The 13480-nt window shown below is 37.5% G+C and overlaps 1 protein-coding gene and 1 long non-coding RNA gene across 2 annotated transcripts in view; one reads left to right on the forward strand and one right to left on the reverse strand.

Annotated features, from left to right (window-relative positions):
• The window catches only part of LOC127986930 (uncharacterized), a 71006-nt gene that overhangs the window by 5645 nt on the left and 51881 nt on the right, over positions 1 to 13480 (forward strand). The gene's annotated exons all lie outside the window — the stretch shown is intronic.
• LOC127986927 (vascular cell adhesion protein 1) lies at positions 4773 to 12425 on the reverse strand. Its single transcript, XM_052589183.1, has 10 exons — positions 12251 to 12425; positions 11279 to 11551; positions 10634 to 10939; positions 10239 to 10499; positions 9344 to 9619; positions 8817 to 9092; positions 7458 to 7769; positions 7106 to 7381; positions 6646 to 6906; positions 4773 to 5638 (listed from the first exon to the last, which is right to left on the reverse strand). Exons 1-10 carry the CDS (start codon positions 12408 to 12410, stop codon positions 5481 to 5483), a joined length of 2559 nt encoding a protein of 852 aa, XP_052445143.1. The 5' UTR covers positions 12411 to 12425; the 3' UTR covers positions 4773 to 5480.

Genomic DNA, 13480 nt, shown 5'->3' on the forward strand with positions numbered 1-13480 from the left:
ACAGTATCAAATTTTTGCCAGGTAGGCGGAAACATGTTGGATATGTTATAGTAACTGTATGGCTATAGTTTCTTATAATCTGGAATTGAGTTGTACTGTAGTGTTGGACATGATTACTTAAATTATATTTAAAAAAAGTTAGTCAAAAATACTTGACTCGTTGCTCACCTTCCCCTCTTCTCAATGTCATTCATAATAATGTTAACCAAATAATACAAATTAGCTTATGAAACCAAACAGAATAGCTAAAAAAGAGAATATATATAATTGATATAAAAAAAGGGAGGGGGTGCCCTTTTTCAGTTTCAGCACATGCCCCTCAAAAGGTCTGTGCACGGCCCTGTCTATAGGTACAACATGAGATATTAAACGTGAGAGGCCTCTATTTGGCTACGTTTACTGTAAATTAAACAAGAGGAAGGTACAAATGTTCTTGTCGGGTTGTATCTGATAAAAAAGGAGAAAGTGTAAGTCAGTAGGGCATGAATACTCGGATGAATAACAGTCCCATCTTAAGGGGACAGACTTAACAGACTCTTTTGCATGCAGCAAACAATGAATCATTTTTAAGTCACAAATTTAAGTCATTTTTAAACTAGATTTGTACCTTTTTGTAAGAAAATGTGAGGGATCCTTTGACAGTGATAATCCTATGTTCTGATGTCTCTGGTGTTTGCTTACTAGTTCAAAAGTCATGTGGCTCTTTCAATGCAAGTCTATGGGATCTTCCGCCTGGTTTATCGTTCACTAAGTGAATAACTCAAAAGTCCAGTTGGTTAGAAAAATAACAGTCTCTCCTTAAAAAATAGTGTATGACTTGAAATATTCATGTGTGGAGCACAAACATTGCTGCCGGTAGCCTTAAATATAAAGCAAACATCTCTAATAAAGATGAATCTATGTGAAGTTTTCTAAATGTTCTGGTTAAAATGAATAAACAGGGCCAAAGAAGTCTTTTAAAAGCAGTCTTTTAAAGTACTTTTTCTGACAGGCAGGTCTTGAAGTCGTAGCGTCACAGTGGCTGAACAACTGAAGCACAGTTTGTCCTGTGTTTGGCAGAGCTTGTGCTGAGGTTCGCAACTCGAGCTTCACGCCAAGTATGTGTCCATAATCACTGTCTTCAAGAGACCCCCTATAGGAAGGTCCCACAGCCGTATTGTGGGTCAGTCTGTGTTCCGAAATATGCTGATAGGGTCTGCAAACCTCACATATGCATCACGCCTCACATCCGTACAGTATTTGAAGAAATGACAATGTGTTCACATGTTTCTCAGAAAGGGCAGTGGATATGCAAGGTCATTCTGAAATTAAAAATAGACCACTCTTGAAAATGTGTAGGCATGCATGCTTATCTATAGGCTATAGGCTAGAGACTGATGTGTGCAGGAGTATTACATTACATGAACAAAGTTGAAGTTTGTATTATTGAAACAAGGCAGGAATATAATAACTGTTGCTTTTAAAATTATGAATAAAAAAAGCCTAGCTCTAAGAATAATTAAATTCGAAGTGAAAATGTGACATAAACGTAAATGATACGTAGTTAGTTTTTTCGTAGGACGTTCTCTCACGTTCCGAGTTGGGTTTGTCGCTCAATCAAGGAAATCCAGGAGTTGAGGTGAAAACAGGAGCGGGATTGGTTCTAGAATCATGCAGAATGTGCCGTTATATTTAGAATTTTCGCAGGAAAAATCCAATAGGAAACCAATTTTTGGTTGAATGATTTCCGCACACAGATTTCGCATCAGGTTCCGTCGGTTATGCAAAATACCCGTGTTGAATAAAATAAATCTACTTCCTTCAAAAGTGCGTGAGCCCTAAATTTAACAGAAATTTCAATAATAATCCACTCAACTCACACACAAAAAACGACGTCTAGTTTATGCGTAACTTGGAGACAGGATTTGCCTGTTTTCGTATGGTTTAAGTGGGAGATATGTATGTCATAGCATAGGATATGTTATTACCTTAGAATTCAAACTATATTTATGTATTGGTTTATCTTGGTTTTTACAATTTCATTTTATTCAAGTTATTAACTACTTTTATATTCATATCATCTGCATTTATGAGTGTTGTTACTGCAACAAAGGCAGTTTTAGGCATTTTAAGGTGTATTTTTTCCATATTTACATGAAATTGTCCAAGTTTTGACAAACAAAACTAATGTTACGACATCAGTACGGATGTTGTCTTACAAAACTCCAGCACATGGGAAGTTTTATGGCATATCACTCAGTGTTGTCCAAAGTTCAAAAGCAGCATTTGGGGAGTCAGCATGAAGCAGTCTGTTAGTGATGAAAAGAATACTCATCTGACCTGCACTGATAAACATGCCAGCCAAATGAAACATTCCTCATGTTATTAGCTGTTTTTCTTGGAAAAGATCATCTTCCATTTAATAGACGGACAGACCTGTGAGGCAGCTGTGTGCAGTTAAGTGCTTATCTGCATCTGTTTGTACCCAAAGAAATGCAGATACATAGGAAACATTAAAAACACAACAGATCTCTTGGAAAAGACAAAGCAGTGGGGACATTGTAAAAAAGCTGCTGATCTGCTATTGGCAAAGGATGCACCCCGAGTACGCAGAGACCTTGGGTTAAATGCCATCTGCTGAACCTGGGGGTTCATCTCCAGAAATATTCTGTTTTTCTTTAAACGGCAATTAAACAAACAAGCTGGAGTGGAGGCGTTTAGAGCCGTTTAGTGTCCACACAGCAGCTGAGAACCAGGAAATACCAGTGTCTTACAGTGATTAAAAAAGACAGGACTCTGCACAAATCATTGTTGCTGTTCTGTTTCGCCGGAGGGTTGCATAAGCAGGAGTTATTAAAGGGGTCTGGGGGTTAAAATGTGTCACAGTCTTGCACAAACTCCTCATAAGAAAACTTTAAAAATAATGGTGGTTTCGCAAGCTGTATAAACTATTGATCTTTCTTGTCCTTGGGGGGGTTTGTGCTAAATGTCATTACAGTGGTTCATTACCCTTGTCTAAGCAAACAGAGTACAAAAACATACTGTAACTGCTTGTGATTCACTTTAATGGTGCTTTAGAGGGACATTACATTGGAAAAATGTTTTGCTAGGGCATTGCTAGGCAGTTGCACAGGTGATTTTAGGTGGTTTAAGCATGCTGCTATGAGGTTGATAAGGTGGTTTCTGGTCTGAAACGAAAGTGCCCACTTTCTATTATAATAGACATTAGTCAGGTTGCACTACGTTTCATTTTTGAAGTATTTAAAACTTTGAAGTATTAAGAAACATATGAATCTTTAAATAATAACCAAATCATTTATCAGATATTAACAACATGACCTCCCTTGCGAAAATTAACCATGGTTTTTCTAAACTTACCACAGTTTAAGCATGGTATTTGTAGCACAACTATGGTTATACAAATGGTAATCAATATCTATACCCCCCCCCCCCCCCAAAAAAAAACAACAACAACAAAAAACATGGTTATTACACTTTGACTACAATAAAACTATGATATATTTTGGGTGTAGGGCTAAATATGAAATAAAATGTGACAAGAAAAAAAAAATAGCTTAAAAGCTAACCTAGTTTAGTCACATGATATGATATCATTATATAAGATATCTTTCAATAGCGGCTCATTATCAGACGACTCTATGAAGCAGTTCTTTTTAAATCACGGAGATAAATATGTTGGACTCTTATCAGTTTGAGTCATATTCACGTAGTTGGTGAATCATTTAGAGCCGTTGATGAATTCCGCGAGTTGTTTTTCGATTCGAAACGAAACAGGAATTGTTACTCAAAGTACATCAGTTTACAGACCGCTCTGATTTGTATCAAAGCAATTCTATAATTTATCAACAAACCAAAAAAAATAAATGTCATATGGCTTTTAAATGTTTTGCCAGTGGAATTCATTTAGTCCGAAACCTGGCTAAAATCTAGGTAAGATGAATCACTGTTAAAGCGCTCCTTCAAATATGAGTCACTTCAAACAGACTCCGAGAACAAGAATGAGATGTTCTTGACCATCATCCAATTATTCTGATAGGTTCACAAAGATGACACTTACACCACTAACAATTCTCACGATTCTCACACACACGCCGTGTTCAAAACGTACATTATGCATAAAGGACGTGTTTTACTGGAAGCGCACGTATAAATCACGTCGTTCATCACTATTATTACTCATACTTAGTCAAACACTAGCCCTTTTTGGAATCATTTGTGAAGTATAGTGTCAAAACAAAGACAAATATTAGCATAAGTATGATAAAATACTGCCATTTTTCTTAAGTAAGAACATGACTTGCCGCTGGTTCTTCCAAAAGGTTGTACTAAATTTAATATGAAGAGGTTAAAAAAAGAAATGGCAGAGTGGCCCTCCATCGTTCTAAGAGAACACAGTTCCATTCGCACCTTTGCTTCTCCTTCTTTTCCCTGTGGAACGTGAAAACACGACCCACCCCCCTTCCCACTGAATCTGGATGGTCACTATGGCAACAGCCTTTTATCGCAACCCTGACAAACCCCCCAAAACAAATCAATAGAACACACTAAAAAAAGGAGTGAGGAACTGGATTTTGAATCATTTGGTCTTAATTTGCAGGCCAAGATAAATAGGAATCGGTGTTTTTTCATAAGGTGTGATCGGTCTTGAAAGGACGGAGGCACAAATGTAGAGTGGTTTATTTTTGGAAGGCGTGTTAGATCTTGTTTTGATCAACTTGTTCCCGTCTTGTTGCAATTTCGGAAATGGCTGTCTGACACAGGATGTGCGAATACACCTTTCCAAATCATCTTTATTGTGCTTAATGGAAAGTATAACATTGCAAAAAAAAAAAAAAATGAAATGCAAAAGTGAGATATCCAAAAAAGAAAGTGAAGCTTTAATAGACGATGTGGATTCCTGTAAATGTCCCTGGATTTTCCCATAAAAACACTTGACTGAAAGCTGCTAGTTCAATAAATATGAAAATGAAAGTATTTGAAAAAACTACACACATAATTAAATACAGATAATTTTTTTTAGGACACAATGTCTACTTCGGTACATCGGACTGTTATAGGTTTCTAAAATGTACCAAACAGTTCAATCAGTACTTGGTGGTTATGTTCTCATAATGCAAAAATATTTAAATCACCGATTCAGTTTTTTTTATTTTTATTTCAAGCTTAGACTTTTCCAACTTCTTTAAGTGCAGACAACGTGGTCTCAAAAACAGCTGACACTTCCCAACACAAAGACCACAAAGAAACCGCTCCGGTTCGATTTCCTTCCTCTGGGTATGGGCGGCAAATCACGGTCCCATTGATTGTCTCTGGCTGTGGAGAATGCAGTTTCCCATCCAGCTGGGTTATTGTCACCTGATGTTCAAGGTGATGAATCCATTCACCTGCAGTTCTCACTTTAAGGAGGCCCTGGGCCCTGACAAGACAGTTCAGCCGAGTGTAGCAGCTTCCAGAATAAGTCCATGGAATGTAAACACAGCCTACACAGTGCTCAGATTGCACTTTGTAAGGTCGTACGATCCCTTCTTTCTGGCTCTCCACACGTACACCACAAGACCAAGCAGCGCAGCAGCAACTCCCAGGCAAATCACAGGTATTAGAAAATCATTCCAGCCTAATGGATCGTTGACTCGTTTCTCTGTAATGAAAAGTTAGAGAGATTGGCAAATTGGAAATATGCTTTAAACTTTTTTTAGTGTTCCTATTGCTCAATTGGTGGAGCATTGCACTATCAAGCGCAAGGTTGTGGGTTCGATTCCCCGGGAACACATGATAGGTAAAACTCGATAGCCTGAATGCACTGTAAGTCGCTTTGGATAAAAGCGTCTGCTAAATGCATAAATTTAAAACATTTGTAAATATTTTGTCAGTCTACATGGTACCCCAGGGTAGCACTATATACAATTTTTGACTGGAAAGAAAATGAGACTGTGAGGGATAGAAGTACAGTGTGTTCTATGGTTTGTACCATTGTATTACAATACGATTGCTCAGCTGACGAAATTTCGAACCAAAAAGCAAAATATTGTGCAAAATGATCTATGACTTTTAGTCAACACATGGCATTGTAAAAAAGTAAGCCTATTCCTCATAGCCTAATTTTCAACCGTGACACTTTTAATGTGGCGTTTAACCAGACTAAAAACTATATATGAAAAGAGTAATATCTCCAGAATTCCCATTTATAAAACAAGGCGAAAACTGAGACATCCACTGAGATTACGAAGTGCGCATCTGATGGACACTTTACTATCCCATCAGGCCATGGGAGAGGAGTTGTGAATGGCACTGAAGCGACTCAACATGTGTCAGGGATCAGTGAAGCGACGCAATTGATGCCGGATATCACATAACAAGTTTGTTCCCTATCAAATGTCACACTATGTGATTCAGGTCGTAACTGGGGACCACTGGCCACAGTGAAATTTCATTGGTCTAAAATCCTACATGACATAAATATACATTAAGCGTCAAATATGCTCCGAATGGTTGGGATTTTGTTGATTTGAACAAGTTAAACCTTGTGCAAAACTTGACTGGTCATGTAATGTATGGTTGGGACATGGTGTTGATTCATGAACTAAATGTAGTCAGTGAACTCAGAAATACATTCACTTGATATGACGTATGTCCAGTTTTACTTACCCATCACACTAATATTGAAAATCTCAGTCTCATAGCCCAGGTAATTGGTGACGTTGATCTGATAAAGGCCTGTGTCGTTAGGAGTGAGGTTGATCAGCAGGAATACCCCATCAAGAGAGTAGACATTTTTCTCGCTATCCAACTTGCTGAGGACCACCATAGGAGGAGGGAAGCTCACGGAGCGACAACAGATGGTGATATTCTGCCCCTCCTGAACATCTTTAGATGGAAAGATCTCCACTGTTGTATTCCTGGGTGGTGCTGGGATGAGAGAGGCATAATAATTGTCAATTGCCTAGACCGGATCAACTTAAGATGTAAAGGAGAACAAGGCAAAATGGAGATCAAGGCACTCTAAAAATGTTAATCTATTTCAAATAACTGTTGATATTTCAAACAGTATAGCATGTTTATAGAGTGGCCACTGATTGATTCTGACCGAATGTAATTAGTTGCTTACCTTTCACAGTAATCTCCACACTATCGTTGTGGCTTCCGTACATATTAGAGGTTTCACAAACATAGACGCCAGAATCCTCCAGCTCGACCGAAGGAATGGTATACAATGTTTCAAGACTATCATTAGTCATTATCTTTGTTTGTACACCATTCATCACCCTGCTCAGCACTGTGCGCCCCACTGGAAAGCTGTCAGAAAGGCAAGAAATGCTCACAGACTCTCCTTCCTTCAACTCCGTCAGTGGGCTCACAGTAATGCTGGTTGCTCTTGGGGGATCTGTGGAAGGAACACAATGTTTAAAAACCCAAGGCAAATTGATATTTAAAAGAAACAAAGAAATACCTTGACTTACAGTGAACGGACAGTGTAGTAGATGCTGTCTTTACTGCTTGAGCAGCTGGCACACCGTGCATTTTCAGCGAAACTTTGCAGGTGATGCGTTTGTCCTGGTCTGTGGTGTTTACATGGTAAGAATACTCTGAAGTCAGATTTATTGTACCACTTGAAAATGGCCCAGTTTCCGAATGCATTTCTCGCTCTCCATCCATCCACAAGATTTGGAAAATATTGGCCGGGAAAACTTCCTGAGCAGTGCAGGTCAGTTTCATCATCTCTCCCACCAGAGAAGGTCCAGAATTTTTCACGACAGGACTCGTTGGAAATGCTGATAAGAGAAGAAAATGGAACAACTAAGCATTTTTAAGTATAAATACACACCGACTAATAAATACAGCAAGATTAAGAAGAACCTTGAATGACGACAGCTGATCATCATTCTGACAGAGTCGGTATGTATTATAACATGTAATGTAAATAAAGCAACACTCCCTCGCACATTCTAAGAGATGTTTTCTGCCAAGAGCAGCAGAACATCTTAAGGAAGTACCTATGACCTTAAAAGCAATAATGTTTCTATAAGAGGAGTATGAAATCTTGACAACATCATTCATTTTGATGACCTCTCAAGTCCCTGTTCATTCTCATTCTGGAAAATATAATAAATGCTTTATTTCCTGCATCAAATCAATGTCAACGTGAGCTATTTTTAAAACTTTCCACTAAGAGATTTGAAGAGACTGAATTACTGTTGACAGATGATTCACGTTTAAACAGCGCGTTAATTGCAACTCAAATTCTCGAGAAGTTAAAGGGAAGGGAACTTTTCCTTTCACAGTAAGATTAACTTGTTTTCTAATTTAAATCTTTTATTCTCTTTTTAAACTTTTTTTTGTTTGAGCATCCCATCTAGCCAAACACAGCTCATTGAGTTTTGGACAGTATCATTTGTTTTGTCGACTAATGGTAGATTTGTTTGTGAACTTTTTGTGAATCAGTTTTGCGATTCCAACTGGTGATACTAGTGATGTAAAAAATACACTTTTCAACTTCAAATGGTGAAAACTTGATTTTATATCCACCATTCATCAACCAGTTAACCATTCAGTACAGGGGTCATCTACTCTTAAGATCCAGTTTTGGTACAACCTGGATTAAACCCATCTACCTGCAACTTTGTACTAATCATGAAGACCTTGATTAGCTTGTTCAAGTGTATTTGATTAGGGTTGGAGCTAAACTCTGCAGGAAAATGAATCTTGAGGTACAGAATTGAGGACCACTATGATGCTTGAGGACCTTTTCCCAATGCAAATTATTATAATTTTTTTAACGTAAACTCAAGACCAGATGGTAAACCTTTCGAGATACTTACAAAACACTTTGACTTCTGTCTGTTTGGACTTCTTGATCGAGCCACACGTGACCTCACAAAGGTAAGTTCCCTCGTCTTCCAACTCTACTCGATCGAAAACCAGCTGGGACCGGAAGCCATCTGTCTTAGGTCGCCTGAGGATCGGCATGTTTGAAAGATTCTTCCAGGAGAACTTGGGTTGAGGACAACCTGAAGCCTGACAGGAGAGGATCAGGCTAGAGCCTTTCTCCAACACAACCTCGACGTCTGGTTGTAGTGCCACTTCTAGCAAATGAGCTGTCAAAAAAAAAAAGAAGACAAATTTATTGTTGGTTCTTCAATCTGAAGTTGCAGAGCATTGAACTTCAAGCTCATATTTAAGATGAGGATGAGGAATCTGTAAGTGTTACTCTCAAGGTATCTTTATGAGATAAAAGGCCACAACTGATTCTGCCTTTCTATTAAAGACAACCCACACTGTAACTGCGCTCAACCGATCAATCTTTGTACCAACAATATCCACTAATGACAGACATTGAAAGTCTTACCTTCAACAGTTAGAGTGAGATTTTCATTCTGTTTGCCATAATCGTTGAAAGCCTCACACAGAAACATGCCAGAGTCGGCCAGCTTGACGGAATCAATGGTAACTGATATTTCAGGTCCTTCACTAGACAATATCTCTGTTTTTACACCATTCACCATCCTACTGAGCACCACGTACGGCACTGGAACACCGATGGATTTGCAGGAAATGTTCACAGAGTCCCCTTCCTTCAGAGTGGATTGTGGACTTACTGCAATGTAGGTGTCCATAGGAGGTGCTGCCAAGAAATAAAATAAATTGATTAATTGGGAGCAAAGCAATGTCTCAAAATTAGAAATTTTTTTTTTAAGATCAAATGCATTTATTTAGATTATTGGCTTTCACCAAAATTAGACCTTTAAAGAATTTCTCATGTCGTTCCGAACATGTAAGATCTTCGTTCATCTTCTAAACATAAAATAGGATTTTTTTTTTTTATTGAACTCGGATGCCTTTCTGACCCTCCATAGATCGCAACTTATGTAACTACCACATTCAAGGTCCAGAAAGATTGTAAAAAAATCGTTAAAATAGTCCATGTGACAATTTCAACCCATTTTATGTAGCTACGAGAATACGTTTTGTGTGCAAAGAAAACAAATCTAACGATTTTACAATTTCTTCTCTGTCAGTGGACTAGGTCTACTTTAGCCATGACCTTACTACATTTCGTTGAACACGGTAGCACCGTTGCAGTCTACGCAGGGTCAGAAAGCTCTCAGATTTCATCAAAAATATCTTAATTTGTGTTCTGAAGATGAACGAAGATCTTACAGGTTTGGCGCGATATGAGGGTGAGTAATTAATGACAGAATGTTCATCTTTGGCTGAACTATGTCTTTTAATGAACCACTAACCTTGAACGACTACTGAAACGCTGGTCTTTTGATTTCCCAAGTCATTGCTAACATCACACTGATAAGTACCAGTATCCGATAAGGACACGCCTTGGATGAAGAGATCGTGATGCTTTCCCATTTCCACAGATGAGCCATCTGGTTTAAGAGCCGTCCATGTAAACGCAGGCTTTGGCTTGCCCTCGGCCTCACAGGTCAAAGTCAAATTGGATCCCCGCAGGACGCCGGTCGCTCCAGAGACTTTAACGTTATGTGGTGCAGCTGTGAAAGCAATGGGAAAAACCAATGATCAACGGGGTCATCTTCTTCAGAGAGGAAGTATAATTCCCACATCCGTTTTGGGTTTAATTTAAAAAATAGTTCATGTTAATATAAAGTATGCCAGTGTAGCTTACAGAGAACTGTCATGGGTGCAGACGTTTCCTTGGTCATCTCATCCGCTGGTATATTATCCACACGCAGTGACGCTCTGCATGTTATTGCCTTCCCATCATCCTCTTCGGAAGGTGTGAATTTAAGAGGAAGTGAATATGCATCTCTTTCGGATTGTCCCTCATACGACTGAAGAACAGTGTCTCCGTACAGCCACTGCACTTCGAGCATCTCCGAAGGGTGTATAGAAGATCCTTCACAGCGCAAAATGTTTTCCTCGCCCAGCTTCAAGCGATCATATCCGGATATAACTGGCTTTTTGGGAAAAGCTGAAATGGATTCCAACATTTTAAGTTGAGATATTTCATGCTTGCGTGATTCATATTTAGCATTATTAAATAAATAAGAGAGACCGGGGTCAGACGTCACAAATCTCAATAAATATAAGGTTTTGGACGTCTAATTACACAAATTATCCCTCTCATAAATTGATTTGAGTCATAATTGCTTTAAATCCATTGAATGGTCTATAATTTAGAGTAATCCAGTGCTAAACATATAATATTTAGTGGATGAAAAGGAGTGACTGTTTACCCAGGTCTCTGCTAACAGTGCATCATGAAGCCTGCTGAAGCTATAGTGAAACTGAATATATTCAATGAACTCACAATAAGTTTTAATCTGCGTTTTTGCCTGTTTTGTCTCCTTTCCACACATGGCTTTGCACAGTAAGGTGTTTTCGTGATTCTTCATCACGCTGTCAAAGACCAGCACAGATTCTCTGTCCTGTGTGTCAATCGTGGCAAAAATCGGTCTGTCTTCTAATGTGATCCAAGCAAACTTCACCTTCTCCGGGCAAGAAGACATTCTGCAAGACAACTGTCTCCTGTCGCCCACTTTGAACAGAACTTGGGGCGGCAGGTCCAGGACGTAGGACACAACTATTCAAGAGAACACTGCACATTAGTTCATCACTAACTCAACAGTAAGTCTTATTTATAATCATTGTGTAAATTATGTGTAATATGTAATCAAATCATACGTTTCATTTTTTTAATGCTCACGATATTTAATGAAGTAGTTTTTAAATATACATTATTAGAATTTCTGTGCATTAATAACTAAAATGCGACAAAGTGACTAAATAGGAAACATTATAATGCACAATTATGTAAATACAAATTTATGAAATAATTGCATATGTGGTTATGGTAGTCTTATAAAGTAAAGATGTTTTATAATGCCCAAAACCGCATGTTTTTAATAAATTTGTAGTAATTTTGGTGTTTGCTTATGTCATTTTAAGTAGTTTTTGTTTTATTTAAATATGTCTGTAAATACTTTTTCTTTCAGTTCAAGTCGAGCAAAATTTTAATGAAAATGTTGCTTTGGAAACTAGCAAAAATATATTTTAAAAATATATTTCAGATAACATTTAAGTTACAAAAAAAAACTGTGCTATTTGCTTTATTTTAGGTTAGTTTTAATGAATTATAAAAACCACGATTAAAGCTGCAATGCCTATAAGAAAGAGCGGATGGCAGGACTCTTAAAATATGGTAAAATATTCAGGTTACTTAGCATATGTAGTTAAAATACTAACATTTACAAGAGAATCCTGATTCAGTCAATAAACTTACCTGCAACTGGCAGAAGCAAAGTCAACAGTAAAGCTGAATCCATGCTGTCCACTTCTGAAGAACATCCGAAGAGCTCCAAGAGCGAGAGCAAAGCTGACTTAATGTGCTTTCTTTCATTCAGCTCTGGATCTGATTTATAGGAGAAGGGGGGAGGGGTCATAGCCCACCTCCTCACTCTCCAAATAAACCATGGAGGAATTCCCCAGCCCTAAATGCTTTGTGTTCTCCATCCCTCCTCAGGCTCCCTCTGCTGTCCTGAAGGGGTTCTTCCCAATTAACGGAAACTACTCGTGTACACTATGAAGATAACGCTTCCATTATGAACTACCAGTGACTAATCGCATATTAAAATAACTGCAAATGTTTTTATACGCTTTGGGAAATCATTTTCTTTCCCAGAAAAGCTGAATCTAAAAGAAGCAGCTAAAATCATGGAGGTAGAGGGAGGCTGTGGTGATTTGTGTACCTGATTTATTTTAAAGGGTTTAATTACTTAAATGGATATATTTACATATATGATTACCATATTTGATAAATGTATGCAAATGTTATCAAATGCAAATGATTTGCGTATGTAATTAAAATGGTAAACGTATTTATAAGAGTACTGTGTTTTTAGTTACGTAATGCTGCTTTTCACTTGGACCATTTTACTTGGAGTCAATAAATCAGAGTGGTGTTTCAGGACGCTCACACAGATGCTTGCTCAGGTTTTTAACAAGAGAGTCTGAGGATTATGTAAGCGAGTGTTTAAGAGCGGAAGTAACGGTTTAGCACAGTGTCAACAGGGTTCAGAAATCCCTCTCTCTTTCCACTCAACTTTACTACATCACAGATGTAACTGCACCAATTAAAATGTTACACTGTAATTGAAAAGAAATCAAACAAGAGACTTTGGCTATTTAATTGGTGCTGAAAATAAAAAAAAAACAAACAAAAAAAAACAAATCTTAAATTATATATTAATACTTAAAAAAAAATAGATATATTAAAATTACATTATCTTAATGATGTATAAATATATAATCTAGTAATATAATTTACATTTAAAATCGCTGTTCAATAAAACGTTATCTTAAATATTAAGCTTTTGATACAAATTACTAATACACTATGAATATTGATTCCAAATAAAATATTAATTTAATTACTTTTTTAACATGTTGTTTAATAGAAAACACTATTAAATAAAATATGAAGCATTTTATATATAACTATTAATGCCCTTTA

Source organism: Carassius gibelio, chromosome B22, assembly GCF_023724105.1.
Source record: "Carassius gibelio isolate Cgi1373 ecotype wild population from Czech Republic chromosome B22, carGib1.2-hapl.c, whole genome shotgun sequence".
In the NCBI taxonomy this organism is placed as follows: Eukaryota; Metazoa; Chordata; class Actinopteri; order Cypriniformes; family Cyprinidae; genus Carassius; species Carassius gibelio.

Coding starts and splice junctions, on each gene's coding strand:
- LOC127986927 (XM_052589183.1), bottom strand. CDS start 12,410: ATGACCCCTCCCCCCTTCTCCTATAAATCAGATCCAGAGCTGAATGAA. Junction 6,907..7,105: donor TGTGGAGATTACTGTGAAAG/GTAAGCAACTAA, acceptor CTCTCATCCCAG/CACCACCCAGGAATACAACA. Junction 5,639..6,645: donor TTTCAATATTAGTGTGATGG/GTAAGTAAAACT, acceptor TTTTCATTACAG/AGAAACGAGTCAACGATCCA.